This window comes from Haemaphysalis longicornis, unplaced genomic scaffold (assembly GCF_048455015.1).
Source record: "Haemaphysalis longicornis isolate Haplotype H1 unplaced genomic scaffold, Haemaphysalis longicornis Haplotype H1 scaffold_3, whole genome shotgun sequence".
Taxonomy (NCBI): Eukaryota; Metazoa; Arthropoda; class Arachnida; order Ixodida; family Ixodidae; genus Haemaphysalis; species Haemaphysalis longicornis.
The window spans coordinates 94,777,061-94,794,053 of record NW_027526335.1 but is presented as its reverse complement, the minus strand read 5'-3'; the positions used below and the strand labels follow the sequence as shown (position 1 = coordinate 94,794,053).

The window sequence follows — 16,993 nt, the reverse complement described above, 5'->3', positions numbered from 1 at the left end:
GGAGAGGAGAGGAGAGGAGTTTCGGAGAGAAGAGGAGGAATGTAGGAGAGGAGAGGAGCGTCGGAGAGGAGAGGAAGAATGCCTCGCATACTACCCAGGGTTCCCTACGGGAAGATGACGACGGTGGTGGAACGTGAAGCTATCTCGTGATGGATTCTTTGGTTGGCCAATCCCTAGGGGCATCCTGCCACAATCATCATCAGCGGTGCCTGGCCAGGGATGCGCAGTGGGGGTATGGTTCTCAGGGTTCCCGTACGGGAAGATGACGACAGTGGTTGAACGCGAAGCTATCTCGTGATGGATTCTTTGGTTGGTCAATCCCTAGGGGCATCCTGCCACAATCATCATAAGCGGTGCCTGACCAGGCATGCGCACTGGGGGTGTGGACGCCGCACAACGGCGCCCACACAACGGCGAAGGGAACAGGCTGCTAGACCGTAAGCTGCTTCGCATCTAAAAGTACTTTTTCTTGTTGCCGTCTTTCAGCTATAGGTGCCGGTAGTTGTCAATGTTTTTTGGTGTAAAAGTTAGTGATTGCTCGCTGCGTTCGGGCGGGAAAAGTCGCGCGGCTGATGTCAGTGTGTTTGTGACCCGCCAAAAAGGGACGAAATTCTGCTCGGCAAAATTTTCGAATACGTGCATGGAGGTACCCCGCTGTCAGTACAATAACGCAAGTATTTACGTTGTTACTCTACACTACTAGCTACATGCCACCAAAAGTTTAGTTCATTTGAGGTCATTGGCCGAAGAGGATTTTTTTTTAATTCGGACATGTGAGAGGCGAAAAAACGCGCCATAAAGACATTGAATTGGCCTAGAAAGTGTCATATCAAGTGAATCACAATGGACCAAATCGGCGGGTTAGTGGCAAAGGCTATCAAAAGATCCGGTAACATCTGCAACATTACTGCTGGATTTTCAAATGTGTGGTGTTTGGCCATTTCCACGCGCTATTTTAGATGACCAAGAGTTCGACGTGCCGTCGTGTGCCTGTGAAGAATAGGATGTGGAGAAATTTGTAGACAAGAACACCGACATAGCCTCACCGAGTAACACAAAGGAGAGTGGGGAAACTACTGCGACAGGAGTTCGTTTTATTGACATTTCATCAAAACCAAAATAAAAAAAACAGGCCCTAGAAAATTCAAAATTAGCACAATTTTAACGTCATCGGCTCAGAAAACCAGGCCGACAAAGTTTGAAGCCACGAAACGCCCGTGCAATTCCGCATCAATAGGGCAAAAAGAGGCGAAGACGATGGGTGAGAATGTATCCAGCCTCCAATCGTTGAATGAGCCCACGAAGTGCAAGCGTTCCACAAACGAAAACAGTAGCACAAAGAAAGACTGGCGGTGTTTGATCTGGAAGGAGTTTTGGAGCATTACCGCACCGCGTTCTGTCTGGAGTCAATGCGTGGAGTGCAAAGACTGGGCTCGTGAAGAATGGGGGCCCCATGGAGTGCATTTCAAGTGCTTGTACTGCAAGCACTGAAGGGCCGAAATCCTTTTCACGCTGTCTCGCTTTGCCCCACCCACCGTCTCGCTTTGCCCCGCAGGTGGGGCAAAATGAGCTATTGGGCATTTTCATTTCTTTTTTAAAGAAACGTTTTAACCCTGGCAACATGGCGATATTTATGTTCTACATACCTTGTACCGAAAAGAAAGTTCTGGTATTGACGTTTTATATTATCTAGGGAAACAAAAAAAATATTGACTATTTTAAATTTTTGTCGGATTTTGCGATGCCTTACCCTATCTGTTAGATAATAATACGTATACCGCAACACAATGTTTCTTAAAACATCTTCCAAAAGACGGGATATGAAATAAAGTTTTCGTGTACGAAATTGAATCAAATGAATATGGAACACAAGAATACATCTGCTTGCACTGAATGTGCGGTAAACTATTTTGAGTATCTGCTTGCTCCATGCAGAACAATCTCATGTGGAGATCCATTATGTTTACCATCTGTAACATGCTGGGATGCCTCACGATCAACTGAGTGGACACACACACACACACACACCCACCCACACCCACCCACACACACACACACACACACACACACGCACACACACACACACACGCGCGCCCACCACACACGCACACACGCACACTCGCACATGCACACACACACACACACACACACACACACACACACACACACACACACACACGCGCTCACACGCACGCGCACACACACACACACGCACACACACACACACACGCGCGCCCACCACACACGCACACACGCACACTCGCACATGCACACACACACACACACACACACACACACACACGCGCGCACACACGCACGCGCACACACACACACGCGCACACACGCAGGCGCACACACACACACACGCGCACACACGCACGCCCACACACACACGCCCACACACACGCGCACACACACACACACGCAAACACACACCGAGTGAGCGACAACTTCACGGTTTAACGCGCCCAAGTGACGCCTTATCTTTGTGGCGATCCGTAGCGAAGAGCTAGAGTTGCATTCAGGTAACTTGGCTGTTCATTAAGCCGCACCACAGGCTACGTAGAGTAACGTGTTTGCGTTTTGCTTTCATTAATATGCTTTCGCTACGCAGCCTGGAAGTGCATGCGATCCCGCGTCTACTATATGCCCCTAACTTCGAAGTAACTCGTTATTCTTTCCGGAAATGTACCTGTTAACGTACTCTTTACTGTTAAAAAACGGAAGACGCAACGTTATGCTGATATTTTCTAGTAACGTCAACGGTCACATTACTTGTTACTGATTTCATTTGATTCTAGAAACCTTCCTCATGCACCATCTTAAAAAGAAGAAGCTACGGGGACCAAAAGATGATCGTCTTAACGTGTATATCCCTCCTGCAACGCCACTAGGGTGCCCGTTTCGTGATGTCTCAAGCTTTCTTGAGACATCATGAAAAAAAAAAATTTCGACGCGCATCTGCTCGCGTCGCTGCAAGTGTCGTCGAAAGACGATCGTTTGCTGCCGTTCCTCTTACGTAACGGCATCTCCTGTCTAATACGCCCACCGCTGACGCTGTCTCCACGTCTCCGTTTACCCGATGGACGTTTGCGGAGTTCAATGTTGCCCTTTCGCAGTGCTGGTGCGCCATCTGTTGGGGCTATTGGGACTTGCACTCGACCCAGGAGCACGAGGGTCGGGCGCCAGCATTGTTTGTATTTTGTGGTTGAAACGTTGTTTCGACGCGGTTTTTTTAAAGACGATAGTCTTTCTTGGGGCTACTTAAACCCAGAAATTTTGGTCTGTCTGTATGTCTGTCTGTCCGTCTGTCTGCCTGTGACTCGATTCAGCCACCCGGCCAAAGCAAAACAATGCCTGCGCAATAGTCTTATATAGTCACAGCTAAATCTACCCGTCTATGTCCGGTGTAATGTTCATACTTGTCAACATTGTTGAAGAAGAACAAGACATTACGCAAATATGAGACAACAAATCAATACATAAGTGATATTTGCAGTGTTCCTTTATAAAAAAACCAAACATGCTTGACTTTTGCGAGATTAAATTCTTCAGCAACTGCAGAAAAAGAATTCACTCCGCCGTCGCCTGCTGTCGCCCGCGCCACTATAGCTTCTAGCGCCATTTTAAGAAATAAACCGGCAACAGTTACGCAAGGTTCCACTAGATAGGTTCCACGTTCTGCTTGCAACGCACGTGGAGTAGGGAAATGCAGTGCTATAAACGTCACAGTAGGGCGCCTCGATTAACGCGTGTCTTCGCGGTACGGCAGCATTGGCATCGAGACACCCGGTTTGGAGCAGTGGAACGCGGGAAATTTAAAATGATTTAAGCAAACCTTTGGCGTCTTTACCTTGGGAGGAGCGCGACGCAAGAGGAACAACACGAGAGGTGAGCGGGAAAGCGAAGGGATGCGTTTACTTCGGCAAAGCCGATAAAGACTATCGTCTTCTGACGGCCTTTGCAACGAATGGAGCAGATACGCGGCCAATTTTTTTTTTTTTTTTTGCTCTCTCAAGAATTCAGCATATTGCGCGGCGGCCGCTTTTCTGATGGAGGCGAAAAGATTTCGGCGCACGTTAAAGATCCCCAGGTGGTCAAATTTAATCCGTGTCCCTCGACTACGGCGAGCCTCATCGCCTGCGTTGCGTCGGTGCTTTAAACCCTAAAATCAATGAATCAATAAGAATTAAGCACACATTTACATTACTTAAAGGAGCACTGCAAACGCTAGTTACATGCTAACGTTCTTTCTGAAGTAAACCTAACATTATCTTTTTACTGAACAATGTCGACAAATATAGAATGTATATCTAGATCTTACATTGAAAATGTTTTGCCTACATTCACCTCATCGCAAGAATTCTTTGTTCTGATAGAGGCGAAAAGCGAAAACGCCCGTGTGTTCGAGATTTCGCCGCACGTTAAAGATCCTCAGATGGTCGAAATTATTCCAGAGCCATCTACTACGGCGCGTGTTATCACCTGTGTAGCGTTGGTTCTTTAAAGCTCACAATCAATCAATCAATCAATCAATCAATCAATCAATCAATCAATCAATCAATCAATCAATCAAGAATTCTTGCAAATTCGGCCGAGCGGCTGAAAAGGGGGACGGGCCGACATACAGACAGACCAAAATCTTCGCGTTTCAGTAACTCAAGAAAAGCTTGATTGATTGATTGAAGGGTTTAATGCGCCGACGCAACGCAGGCGATGAGGCGCGCCGTAGTGGAGGGCTCCGGATTAATTTTGACCACCTGGGGATCTTTATCGTGCGCCGAAATCTCGTACACACGGGCGTTTTTGCTTTTCGCCTCCATCAGAAAAGCGGCCGCCGCGGCCGGGAATCGAACCCGCGACCTCGTGCTCAGCAGCGCAACGCCGTAGCCACTGAGCCACCGCGGCGGGTAACTCAAGAAAAGCTATCGTCTTTAAAAAACACGCATGGCTCCTACACGGCTGGCAATGCCGCTCCATTGGCATACCAACAACCGCATGCCTGTTCCTTTCTTCAGTTCAGACCGAAGGTGTGGACCCAACTAAACCAGGCAACCTTTCTATACACATGCAAAAAAAAAAAAACAGCGTACGCATTAAGTAAGCGGCGGAGATGTTTCCAAGGAAACCTGATTTTGTTTAATTCCGACTGTGGCAGCAAGACGTGTTATTGTTTTAGTGAAGTCCTGAGAAAGCGAAGTTGCATTGAAGCGACTTCTCAGGTGCATTTGCGTCTTGGCGACAGGCATTCTCTCTCCAAATTTTGTTTCTCTTCACGGATTGTTTCATTTTCAACTTTTAATGGAGCGACACAATCATGATGTAAAAATTACAGTTCTGGTACTTATATTTTGAGGGGATAGTAGCAACGGTAAATTATGGTGCATGTAGTTGGTTTTTTTTTGAGGGGGGGGGGGGGGACCGGATACGGTAACGCTTGTTACTGCCTCTGAGAAGTAAGGTGTCCCTTTTGTTAGAAAGTAGCAAGTAACAAATCTAGGTGTTTCATTTTATGGCAATGTCAACAACGCTTAAATGTCACTGAAGAATGCACTGAAACTAATGCAGACATTCGTCGCCGGAATGCCTACAGTTAGGTAACCACTGGGACTCTTCTGAGCCTGTGTATCGCATTGGGTGCAGCACCATTTTTGTTAATGCGGTCTGTTCGTTTTACTATGGAGTAAACCGTCCTTATAAAGAAGCCGTCAAAAGTGAAAACTGAGTTCATTATAAGCAATACTTTATTAAAAGCGGGGATGAGTGGCTCTGCCTGCATTGAAACTGCGAAAATCTTGGAATAAAGATATACTTCGAAAAAAACTTGATGTTGCTAAAAGGAGGGTTCACTCAATTTTGTTTCGCTTAGCGCGCCCTGGTTGGTGTTTAATCATGCCATTGTTTCCACTGAAGTCGCTTTAAATGCAAGCGATTTCCGTCTTTACCGTGTCATGCAGCATACTAGGTCTGTATGTACCAGCAGGAACGCATTACGGTTGTATCGCCAAACAACAAAAGCAGGTTGCAGTGGCAGACGTGATGCACTGAGAAGACATGAACGCCGGGCACGTAAACGCCGGGACCACAATTCGTCTACGTCTGCGCTCAGGCATCCGGGATGTTGGTATGGCTGCGTAATGGTGATCTGCGGAAATGGTCCCTGCCATGGCGCTCTGGTGAGCTTCTTCGGTGTAAACACATCAAGCGGACGTGACTGGGGTGTGCATACAGGAAGGTTTGCGCTTGGGGAAGAATGCGAGCCGCAGTATTTTGAGGGACGTTCTAGCCTGCTGTAATTTTAGCGGCGATTAGGCGCTGTCTGGTAGACAGTCTCTGCGTGAGCAACCTTACTTTTCCTGCAGCCTGAGACGCGAACGGAATGACAAATGTGAAAAGAGCATCTTTGCGTTCGCGAAGACGTCGCAGGGTGGTCAAGGAAAAGGATGAAGGAAAGCGCAAGTGAGTCAGAAAGAGAGGGTGGAGGAGGGAGGGAGGGCTTTGGGGGGAGGAGTAATAATGAAAAGACCAATATCAATAGTGACGATGCATTTTGGTCTTTTTTCTAGTCGGGAAGTATGCCTTGGTGAATCAGGGCAGGCGTTTTCTATCAAATTTGTGGCGTCTCTTATTCAGCTTCCTCAATCTCCTACATTCACCTGACACTACTGTAGCCATCTCCATATGCCGCAAAAGGCCTGTCGGTAGCCGGGACGCCCTCACCAGTTCACATTGAAGGGCTCTCTCTCTCTCTCTTTCTGTGTGTGTGTGCGTGTGAGAGCGTGTCTGTGCGTGCGCGTGTGCGTGTACATGTGCGTGCGCGTGTGCGTGTGCATGTGCGTGCGTGTGCGTGCGTGTCTGCGCGTGCGCGTGTTCATGCGCGTGTGCGTGTGCATGTGTGTGTGTGTTCGTGCGTGCGTGCGTGCGTGCGTGCGTGCGTGTGTGCGTGTGTGCGTGCGCGTGTGCGTGTGCGTGTGCATGTGCATGTGCATGTGCGTGCGTGTGCGTGCGTGTCTGTGCGCGCGCGCGTGCGTGTGCACGTGTGTGTGCGTGCGTGCGTGCGTGCGTGTGTGTGTGCGTGTGCGTGAGCGTGTGTGTGTGTCCGTGGGTGCGTGCGTGTGTGCGTGCGTGCGTGTGCGTGCGCGCGTGTGTGGGCGCGCGCGCTTCTGGCGTAGCTATCCTGGCACTGCTTACAGCACAAATGTTTTGAAACCGTTTCAACCTGCGAGACCATCCAGTGTCGGAAAACACTCAGGGGACACTGACCTTTCCAAACGATAAATGAAACGCCCCGTAATGTCCAATCTGATATGCATTTACTTTCGCATTCACAAATTTACTTTCGCATTCACAAATTTACTTTCCCATTTACCCTAGGAGTGAGTTTAGGTGTCGTAACTTCCTAGTTTAACGAAATTCACAGTGAATTCACGCTTTAAACAAAGAAAATATTACCAACTATAGCCTACAAAAGATTGCTACCCTTAACTTCTCTGCACGCTTCGCATATATTACCCGCTTCTTTTATGTTCAAAAATAGGCATTTCTATGCAATATTATGGCTTCACTCGCCCTTTATTAGTATACTTGTCTAGCACTGCTATAGCAGCGGCGAAGGTTGCGTTCTATTCGTTATGTTGGAGTGATTGTGAAATTAACCCCGTTCTCTCACCGGTATCGTTTTCGTGCCTCATAACAGCAGTGAACATTTGGCCGGGACAATTTAATTAACCCATATCTCTCTATTTTAGTCCTTGAAGGGGCGATGCGACCCACGAGCTCATTTCCCGCAGCAGAGCCTATGATGTCATACCAGCCAGTTCTGCGATCGCCGGAGGCCGGCAAAAGTAGAGGCAAATTAGGCAGAGCTTATAAGCTTAACCAAACACTCTGCAGACGATTCCGAAGCCTTGTTTAGCATTAGTGAATTCAGATGGCGCCACCATACCGCGGAAAGACGTTTTCTGCCATTGGTTTGTTTTTGACCGTATTTATACTTGCCTTGTTTTTGTTCACGGAGAAAAGAATCGCTTCGTGAAACATAATGCTCGCTCGTCGAATATGGTCACGTAAGACACCGTTGCTTGCGTCAATCGGCCAGTGTCGTCCGAGACAACCCCAAATCCCCGCAGTCCTGTGCGGCTAAATGAAGCATAGTGCGTGCAGTAGAGCTATTTGCGCTTAAATGTAGTGCACATTCTTTTGAAAGCAGTAAGAATAGTGGGGCAAACAGTGGAAGTTACGAGGGCACACGTAAACATAGAAGCACTGGCGCGTACTGCTGTTGGTACTGCACGCACTATGCTTCATTTAGCCGCACAGGACTGCGGGGATTTGGGGTTGTCTCGGACGACACTGGCCGATTGACGCAAGTAACGGTGTCTTACGTGACCATATTCGACGAGCGAGCATTATGTTTCACGAAGCGATTCTTTTCTCCGTGAACAAAAACAAGGCAAGTATAAATACGGTCAAAAACAAACCAATGGCAGAACACGTCTTTCCGCGGTATGGTGGCGCCATCTAAATTCACTAATGCTAAACAAGGCTTCGGAATCGTCTGCAGAGTGTTTGGTTAGTGTGATGTCATTGCAGACCACGAAAACACACGATTTAGCGGGAAAATCAAAATTTTAACTTGGATTGAATTATTTCTCAGTGAATAAAACATCGTTTGCACCCAGACAAGTGCTGGGGGCACTATAATACACGAAATCTTTCGAATAAAACAAACTTGTATTTTGTATGCATGGCCCCTTTAAGCTGAAGCATTGGATCAATGCCCGACTGTGCAGCGTTAGTTCACTGTCCTTGAAACATGTACCGCATGTTATGTCAAAGGCACGTTTGCATGGATTGGGTTATTAAGAGTGCAGATAGAAGTTTCATTCACTCGAAGTTACAGGACAGAAACTGTATAATAATACAGTGAAATAAAATATTCATAGGAACAATAAAATACATATCTCACGGGACTCACGTTTGTGAAGTCGGCTAACATGTAAAAGGTGCTTTGTACTGTGCCTACTGTATTTCTGGGGAGGTCGTCATTGATGTTCCAGCTGAAATTGTTTGCTCTTTCTTGTTGAAGAGAACAGGCAAACAACTGTTCTCAAAGAAACACCATCGAAGGATCTACATTGTTGCTTAGATCCCTAATTGCCTTCACTGAACCGTGAGCCTGCGCAGCGCCACTTGGAAAGCGCGGAGTGCATCGGGGGCTGCTATGGCGGGGTTCGGCGTCAGCGGCACGTCGTATTAAGCACGCACCCTGATAAACACGCAGTAGTGCATCAGCCACAAATACACGCGGCCCAAAGCTATAACGAACACTCAGAGGCGTTCAATCCGAAAATATTTGCTTCGTTCTCGGATTTTTCTTTTTTTTTTTGACATGCAGATCCTTGCTCAGGCAATTCGGGAGCCGGAAACGTTTCATTTGAACGGTACACACACAAAGAATTCAGGGTTAACTGCTGTTTTGAAGGGGCTGTTGAAAACCTTTGTTATAATGGTAGACTGATAGTGTAGTGTCATTCTAGCCTACGATATGCCCATCCACAACTTACTCCTTTAACGAGAACGGTCACGCTCCTAACATTTGTTGCACTCCTCGGTAATGGTAGTCAGGAAAGGACCATGAAGATGATGCGTTGTGACGTATGTACATTCAGACGACGGAGACGACACGCCGTTCACTTGTAGGTCAAAGAACTTCCGGCGCGATGCAGAGCGTTAATTAGACGTGGTCATAGGCTGCACGTAGCCCCTAAACAAACCTTAGAGATAATAAATCCCTGTTATTACCCAAAGAACGCGTAGAATTGAAGTAAAAAAAAAACGTTTTTACAATACCTTATTTATACCTTATTACCTTATTTATACCTTATTTATACCTTATTACAATACATTATTTCCGATGGGACTCGAACCCACTCAGTCAAAGTCAGAAGCCAGAACTTTCCTTCGAGGCCACGGACACAGAACGGCAGGCTGCAGTCAGCAGTTGCCGAAGAGGATTTGATTGGCAGTAGAAAAACCGGGACCTTAACCCGGGCTGATGGCGCGAAAACTCACGACTCTAACCCTAGGCTTCTGAGGGGATAGCAGGAGCGTTTTGAAAGACGACCAGTAGATGGCTGCTTGGCTTGTGCCCACTTCCAATTCTTTTTCCATGTCACCTGCCCCCCCCCCCCTCCCTCCCCCCTAACAAAAATGAAAGAATAACCTGCGGGACAAGAACCGGCCCAGCAACGCTATGGCGGGTTTAGAGCCAATTACAAATAAATGAACAGGGGTTATAACCGACACATACTTTTTGATGAAAAAAAAAAAATTAGTAGAATGCGGAAATGAACAGGCACACATATAGGTTCGTTTTCGGCCAGCTCATAGTGGTTCGAGTAGTTCGTACCTACATAGTAACGCTCGTCCACGCGCGTACGGAGCACTCACATGAGCGCGCACCATACGGAAGAAAATACCTTAGAACGTGCCACTAGAACACCAGAGGGTTCACCAATCCTGCTGTGCCCACCCGGAAACACGGGATCGCGAACGGCTCACACTGCTTGACCACATGACAGCAGGAGCACAGCACTGAGGAGCAGCTCCCTAAAAAACCACGCAGCGGATGACCGTACAGTCACAGCAACCCCACGAACGTCACAAAAGTTGTAGATGAACATGAATTCAAACACTCATCAGCACAGGCTTTGGCTCCAAGCTTTGCTCAAGCATTGTAGGGGGTGGCAGAGGTCATGGGCAGAGCATAGAGGCACTGGCTACTTTAAGGCCAGGTTCACTGCCTCGAAGTGTCCGGCATGACATATCGCGCCAGGTTATACAAGAAGTGCCTGGCTTGTACCCACAAGAAAACGAAATTTCACCAGATGGAAGGTGCCAGGCATACATAGCTTTCAGGGCCAAAAACAGGAGCGAAGATAAAGAACGTCGCCGCATACCTCGAAGAGCATCTCAGAAGACTGGGTGAAGAGCCCGACCGCGAGGTCTCCTATGGCGAGGTGCAGGATGAAAAGGTTGACGCGGGATGAGGCCCGCTTGGCTCTCCGGGGCCGGGCGAGCACGGCCACGATGGCCGTGTTTCCAACCAGCGTGAAGAGCATGATGATGGACAGGGTGACCACGCGCTGCACCAGTAGCCCGTCCCACACGGCGGCGTCCGGGAACACGGCCACGGCAGCCGCAGCAGCCGAGCCGTTGTTCGTCGTGTAGGCCAGGCTGGCACCGGGCACCGGGACACCGCCCAGGCCTCGTTCCGCACAGGCGCCCGTGCTGCCGGCCATCTCTTTTCCCGATGGGACAGTGCGGTCGAAGTGCGCCAGGCGCTACCGATAGTGCATCAGAGGGGATCGGCCGCCATCTTCCCCTGCCAGGTTGTGGACCTCGAGGTTCCTGTAAAAAAAGAGTTACATATGGTTATGTCCTCGCTTCTCAAGCGGTCACGTTGCTGGAAGCCCAACCTCTCATATATAGTGATCAAACGCCTCCGGGGCCAGCACCCTAAGATGTCCAAATGACATTACGTTTCCGGCGAAACACTAGGCAACCAACCACTTAAGTTGTGTTTAGGTTATTCGGGGCGATTTGTTGTTGGGGCTTATATCGTATTAGCACGATTCTAACGCGCTCCTTTTTTGGTTAAAACTACCCTTCAAATTTGTGTGCGCGTTTCTATCGAGCGAAAAACCGAAATCGGCTTCAAAACGCCTAGCGGCATCGCCATGGAGACAGACACCTAACTCAATACAATCCGAAACAATCCGTCAACATCACGCGAGTAAACTTTGCGTACCCACTCCTCGATGGGCATACCTTTTCCAGCTATTCCGCATGTTTATTTAAGGTTATTTTTTCACGATAAACTATTTTTCCAGATTTTCACAAGAAAACTTGCAAGCGCGTTGCAATCGGGGCGTTTTAGAATCGTGAAAATGCCACATATGGGGTAAAAATTACATGATATCCTCAACCGGTGCATTGGAGACCACTCTCTTTTGCAGCTTACGAAATAAAGCTGTCCTCGGTACTGAGTTATCTGGAAAGTACAAAATAATTGGTATGTGGAGCGGCGAATAAGCTATAAATCTCTATAGCTACAGTACCGTTGCCGACCTCACGTGGTTGCGGGGCAGCTCTGTTTTGCGTTCTTGTCGCAAAAAAAAAAAAAATGGAGGTAATGAGGACGTCGCATTGGCCTGAAATTGCCGCGAATGATCTGCTTCAAAATTCTCAATGACTGCTACAACAATACCAGGTGTTGTCTAAATATGCCTGGAGGAAATTTAAATCCTGTCGAGCACAACCAATTGTTCTTCAAATGGACCTTGGGTGATTTATACAGCTTTTTCAAAATGCAGTACCCGTAAGCAGGGTGCGGAAACGCTGGCTGCTCCTGATTGAGGGAACAACGAAGGCAGCGATGTCTACTAATCCTCGAGGCTATTGAATAAACGAAAGCACAACAACAACAACTTACAACTCTGCGCCATTCCGAAGACGGAACAGCTGATACCTTAATATAAAATTTCTCAACCGGAAACATTCCTGATATCACCTAAGAATTAGGGCTTAAAGATGTGGATTTTCCGTTAACCGGTCACTTCATCTTAATATTACGGGGAACAGACCCTCTGACGTACTGAGGAAAGCGCCAAAAACGGCCGATCAGTACACTGCAGTCGTGACCAAATCGCAAGTGTCGAATCGCTGATCAAAGCATGGAAAACCTATCGGGGTGTAGCCTCATGCGCAGCGTAGCATTCCGTATCCGTGGGCTTCGTTCTCACTTTGGGTCATGAAAGTGACTCGAATTTTACTACTTAGGCTCACATGCACCCGCAGCGCCTCCTGATAAAACGGCTCGTCCGCTTTGTTCATGATTCTTTTATGCCAATTTCGCCTACGTTACTGCACGTAAATGTTCGTCAATTCCCTTACGCACGGAACACAAAGCCGTACACCCCTAAGGGAACCCTAGAAGCGACAATCGGGTGTTAGGCACCCTAGGGCGATAACCGCTGGATCGAAGTTCGAAGTGGCGCCTTCAACGTAGACGCTAACCCTGTTTAGAACCAGTGTTGCTGGCGTGACCTTTTCTTCATCGTCCGCAGGTGTCATCCGGGAAATCGTGTCACCACAGCCAAAGTGTCTCGTCGGAGGCACACGCAGACATGATGACCGAACGTTCCTGTATATAGGACTACGTTACTACCATCCACGATGGGCTGAACGTTTGGAATATGGCTATCCCCGTAACAGTGTAATATGTCAACCTACTACGTTAAAAAGAAGTGCCTAGCCGTTCAGCAATGTAAGCGGTTACCTGAAAACAAGGAGGAATTTCGGGAAGAATACTGTCGTACTTCTAAGATTTCCTTTGATAAGCTGCCGGAAACGCAGAAGTCTTTTCACCGCTAATCTGTAGGACTGGTGTATTTTGTTTTTTATTTGTTGGGCTAATCGCGAGAAATTGTTTTGATTGATTGATTGTGGGGTTTACCGCGCCGCCACTTCACAAACGATGAGCCGCACCGTGGTGGATGGCTCCGACGAGCGGGCGTTTTTGCTTTCCATCTCCATCAGAAAAGCCACCGTTGCGGCCGGGAAACGACCACGCGTGCTCGGGCTCTGCAGCACAACGCCTTAGCCACCAAGCCACCGCGGCGGGTCGTGAGGAAATGTCGCTCTGCTTAATTTCTGTACATGAAAATATGTGCGTGCTTAGTTGTGACTATATACATGGCCTGTAAACATCCGCTGTATGCCATGCAGAGGCGTTGACATCTGTCAAGCCTTCTTATGGCGTTTTTTTCCATGCCTCTAACCATCTTTGATGCCAAAATAAATTAAAATTGAATTGAATTGAATAGTTAGAAAAGCTTGTCGTTGTTGATGAGGCCATAAATAATTCGGATAGGAAACGAGGCAAAAACAATTCAGCGCCGCTTCGGTCGGTGAAGGTGGATGACCAGCGGAGCTGTTTGCGGAGGACTGGTTGGCCACAAATGCCCACTCAAACCCCGCCGTCGCGCCGGGGACGCGATCAGCGGAATTGTGAGCAGGCTTCACTGCGCAACAAATCATGTGGTAAAGCCAGCTTACAAAGACATAGCTTGCAATTGTCTAATTAAAGTCGGCTTCGCTTTTGGACACAAACGCATTGCTGAAAGGACATGTTTTTCAGGAGCCATATACGCCATCTTACATGAAAATAGGAAGTGCCCGAGGCATACGGGTGGCCGAACGAAGACGGTGAGCTGAAGTGAGGAGGACGGGAGCGGCTTTTAAAGTAATTATTTACTACTTTCGTACAGCGATTTCGCGGAGGATGCGGAAGGTGACCTTTTGACCGGAGACACACCCCCTGCGACACGCCCCTCGAAACGCATCACGTGATTGTTCAGACCCGCTGTCGGCGCTGAGCAGAAGGCCACGTTTTATGTCGTTCAGCGCAGCGTTCTCGGCAGTACTTTTTTTTTTCCGTAAGAAAGAATTCGTGTGCAGTGAAGTTCGGTATTTATTATTCTCATGCATGTATCGTTCCCATTCCATTCGATGAAGAAGGTAAGAAATGCCTCAAGCAGGGAGAGAGTTCCCATTTATTGTGTGCAATCTGCCGCTGGTCGTGCACAGTCCAACTGGTATCACTTTCGATTTCAAGCCCACCACCCCCGCAGCCTCCCATTCATGCGCGCTGGGTCGTTTCGGGCAACGTGACTCGGCTCGCGCCAGGCGAAGAGGCACGGTGCGTGTGCCGCGAATGAACGCCGCGTTCGCCCGCCCTCCTTCTGTGAGCGTTACACGGAACCGAACGGCTATGAGATGGGGTCAGCAATGCAGCTAAATCAAAGGGTATTCAAGCAAAACCAAGATTCAACCAGTCTAAGCCAAGCTTTTGCTTTGCATATCCAAGGTTAGCCGTTCTAAGCCGCAGCCAATTTTTCGCCCGTAAGACGAAAAAAAAGGGTTGCGGGGGAGTTAGCCTATAACAGCTGTACTATATTAATGTCCCCATCAGATTTCTTGAGCCACCGGATCCCATATTGACTTCGATGCATACGGACGGTCTCTTCTGAATTTTTCAAACGCTTCTGGTAGAACTGTGCGGGCATCGAATTTCCGAGTGAAACAGGTCGTGTCATTTCTTTTGAGTTCGATGAAACCGTATAAAAGTCGATATCTTCCGATATTGGGTTCTGGATGAATATTCACGTTCGCTCAGACCCAAGCCGGCTGCTTAAAATTTAGTAGCCGCAGCGTTCAGAGAACGAGTAATATATATGCTATGCGAGTGGCTAACAGTGATGGATGAAAATGAAAATAAAAAAAAACAACGACATGCATTCTTCTTCCCTATCGCATTTACTGTTGCCTGAGAACACTATTGCTCGTCCTTGTGGATTTTGAACAAAAAAAGCCCCATTACTAACAAAAAAATACTCTCTTCGATTCGACACTCGAAACATTTACTGTCTAGACATTCGGAATAGATTTGATTTAAAAACTTCTGCTATTAGAACGTCACTGCACGTGTCAGAAACTTATCTGCAGAAATCATGTCACACAACCCGCCCTAAAATTCAAAGGGAAAATCTACAAGTTTTGAGGACTCACTTTTTTTCAAGGCCTTCGAAACAGCAGGCTAAAAGGAAACTACGGAATTTTACTCTCGCAAAACTCTCATCTTCCGTTCTATTTACGGGTAAAGCCAATCGAAGCGAGTTCAGCGTGAGAAATGGAAATGTCAAGCGCAACGAACGGAAACGTCGCACCACATTTTTATTTTTCTCGCTTCGTAGCTCGTGCATTTTCCTCCAAGCCTTTCGTTATTCGTGTTACAGCGAGCATACTATCTACGGCGTGCTGAAGGATATATCAGAACGCCAAAAGAATTTTTTTTCCTTAGTGGATGATTGCTGTTGCTGCGCACGAAGACAATCTTTCCTATTTTTCGATATGTTGTGCTTACTGGTTGTTGGTTTTTGAAAACACGCACTCTTAACTGACAATGGGCAGAACAGGAGAACGTATCGGAGTAATTTCACGGTGCAGCGACGTAAGTCGGAGCTTTTGAATGTGGCACATTTTTGACACAAACTTTGGGCGGCTTTGTTCTTTTTCGCATGTGCTTCCATTTTAATACCTGGAGAATGGGAAAAAAGTTTACCTAGAGGACGAACACGGCACTAGATCCGTAATTTCATGCGTGGTTGGACGCTGCGCTACCTACCGAGCTCTCTCGCAAAGGTGTATAGCGCCTTCAGATGTGGGGCAGGCAGTCGAAATAACAAACTGAAGCAGAGGAAATGATCAGGCTGGGGACTGTATTTTAGATTTCGTGAATTTTTTCTCTGAATATGCCGGGTTTGATTTACGTGATCCATCGCCGATCCATGCACGTAATTATCTGGCGAATTCGCAGAGTATTTATAAGCATTGTATTTTTCTCACATTTACAAAAGTGTACGAATAATGTTTTGTAAAAATTAGAGAAAATACAAGCTTGCAAGTATTACCACCTAACTTGTTGATATTGCGTTGAAAGGAAATTAAAGGCTTGATACGTGTTGCAGATATAGAGACGAAAGTAAACGCTATAAAAATAAACACATTGTTTCAGTTGAAATTATCGTTAACATAGAGTTTTAGTATAGAGTTTTCTAACTTTGTGTACTCTAAACGACAAATTTTTGCGGCAGGCTACGTAAGCACAGTGCGGAGAGTTTTAGTAAGCGTTTCGTGGATCTTTCTTTGAGGCACCCTAACGCTTATGGCGCCATCTGTTGAACTAAATGCGAAGCGACACTCATCTGGCCGAACGGGCACCTGGAATTAAGCTCGGCCACGGAGCAAGGATTATTGAGGAGGCGCAACAGGACTTGCTGCGGCGGTGCGTCAAAGTCACGGCGCCGGGCACGGCACCGACGCGCCCTCGGTCGCGAGGCGCAAAAAGGGAAAACACGCGCGGCGCGCT

At 47.6% G+C, this 16,993-nt stretch overlaps 1 protein-coding gene across 1 annotated transcript in view; it reads right to left on the bottom strand.

Moving 5' to 3' along the window:
* The window catches only part of LOC144173330 (gonadotropin-releasing hormone II receptor-like), a 159,634-nt gene that overhangs the window by 45,925 nt on the left and 96,716 nt on the right, over positions 1-16,993 (bottom strand). The window contains exon 2 of the mRNA XM_077701812.1: positions 10,962-11,412. Coding sequence (XP_077557938.1) covers positions 10,962-11,303 — 342 coding nt within the window. The 5' untranslated portion in view covers positions 11,304-11,412. The remainder of the gene's footprint in view (positions 1-10,961; positions 11,413-16,993) is intronic.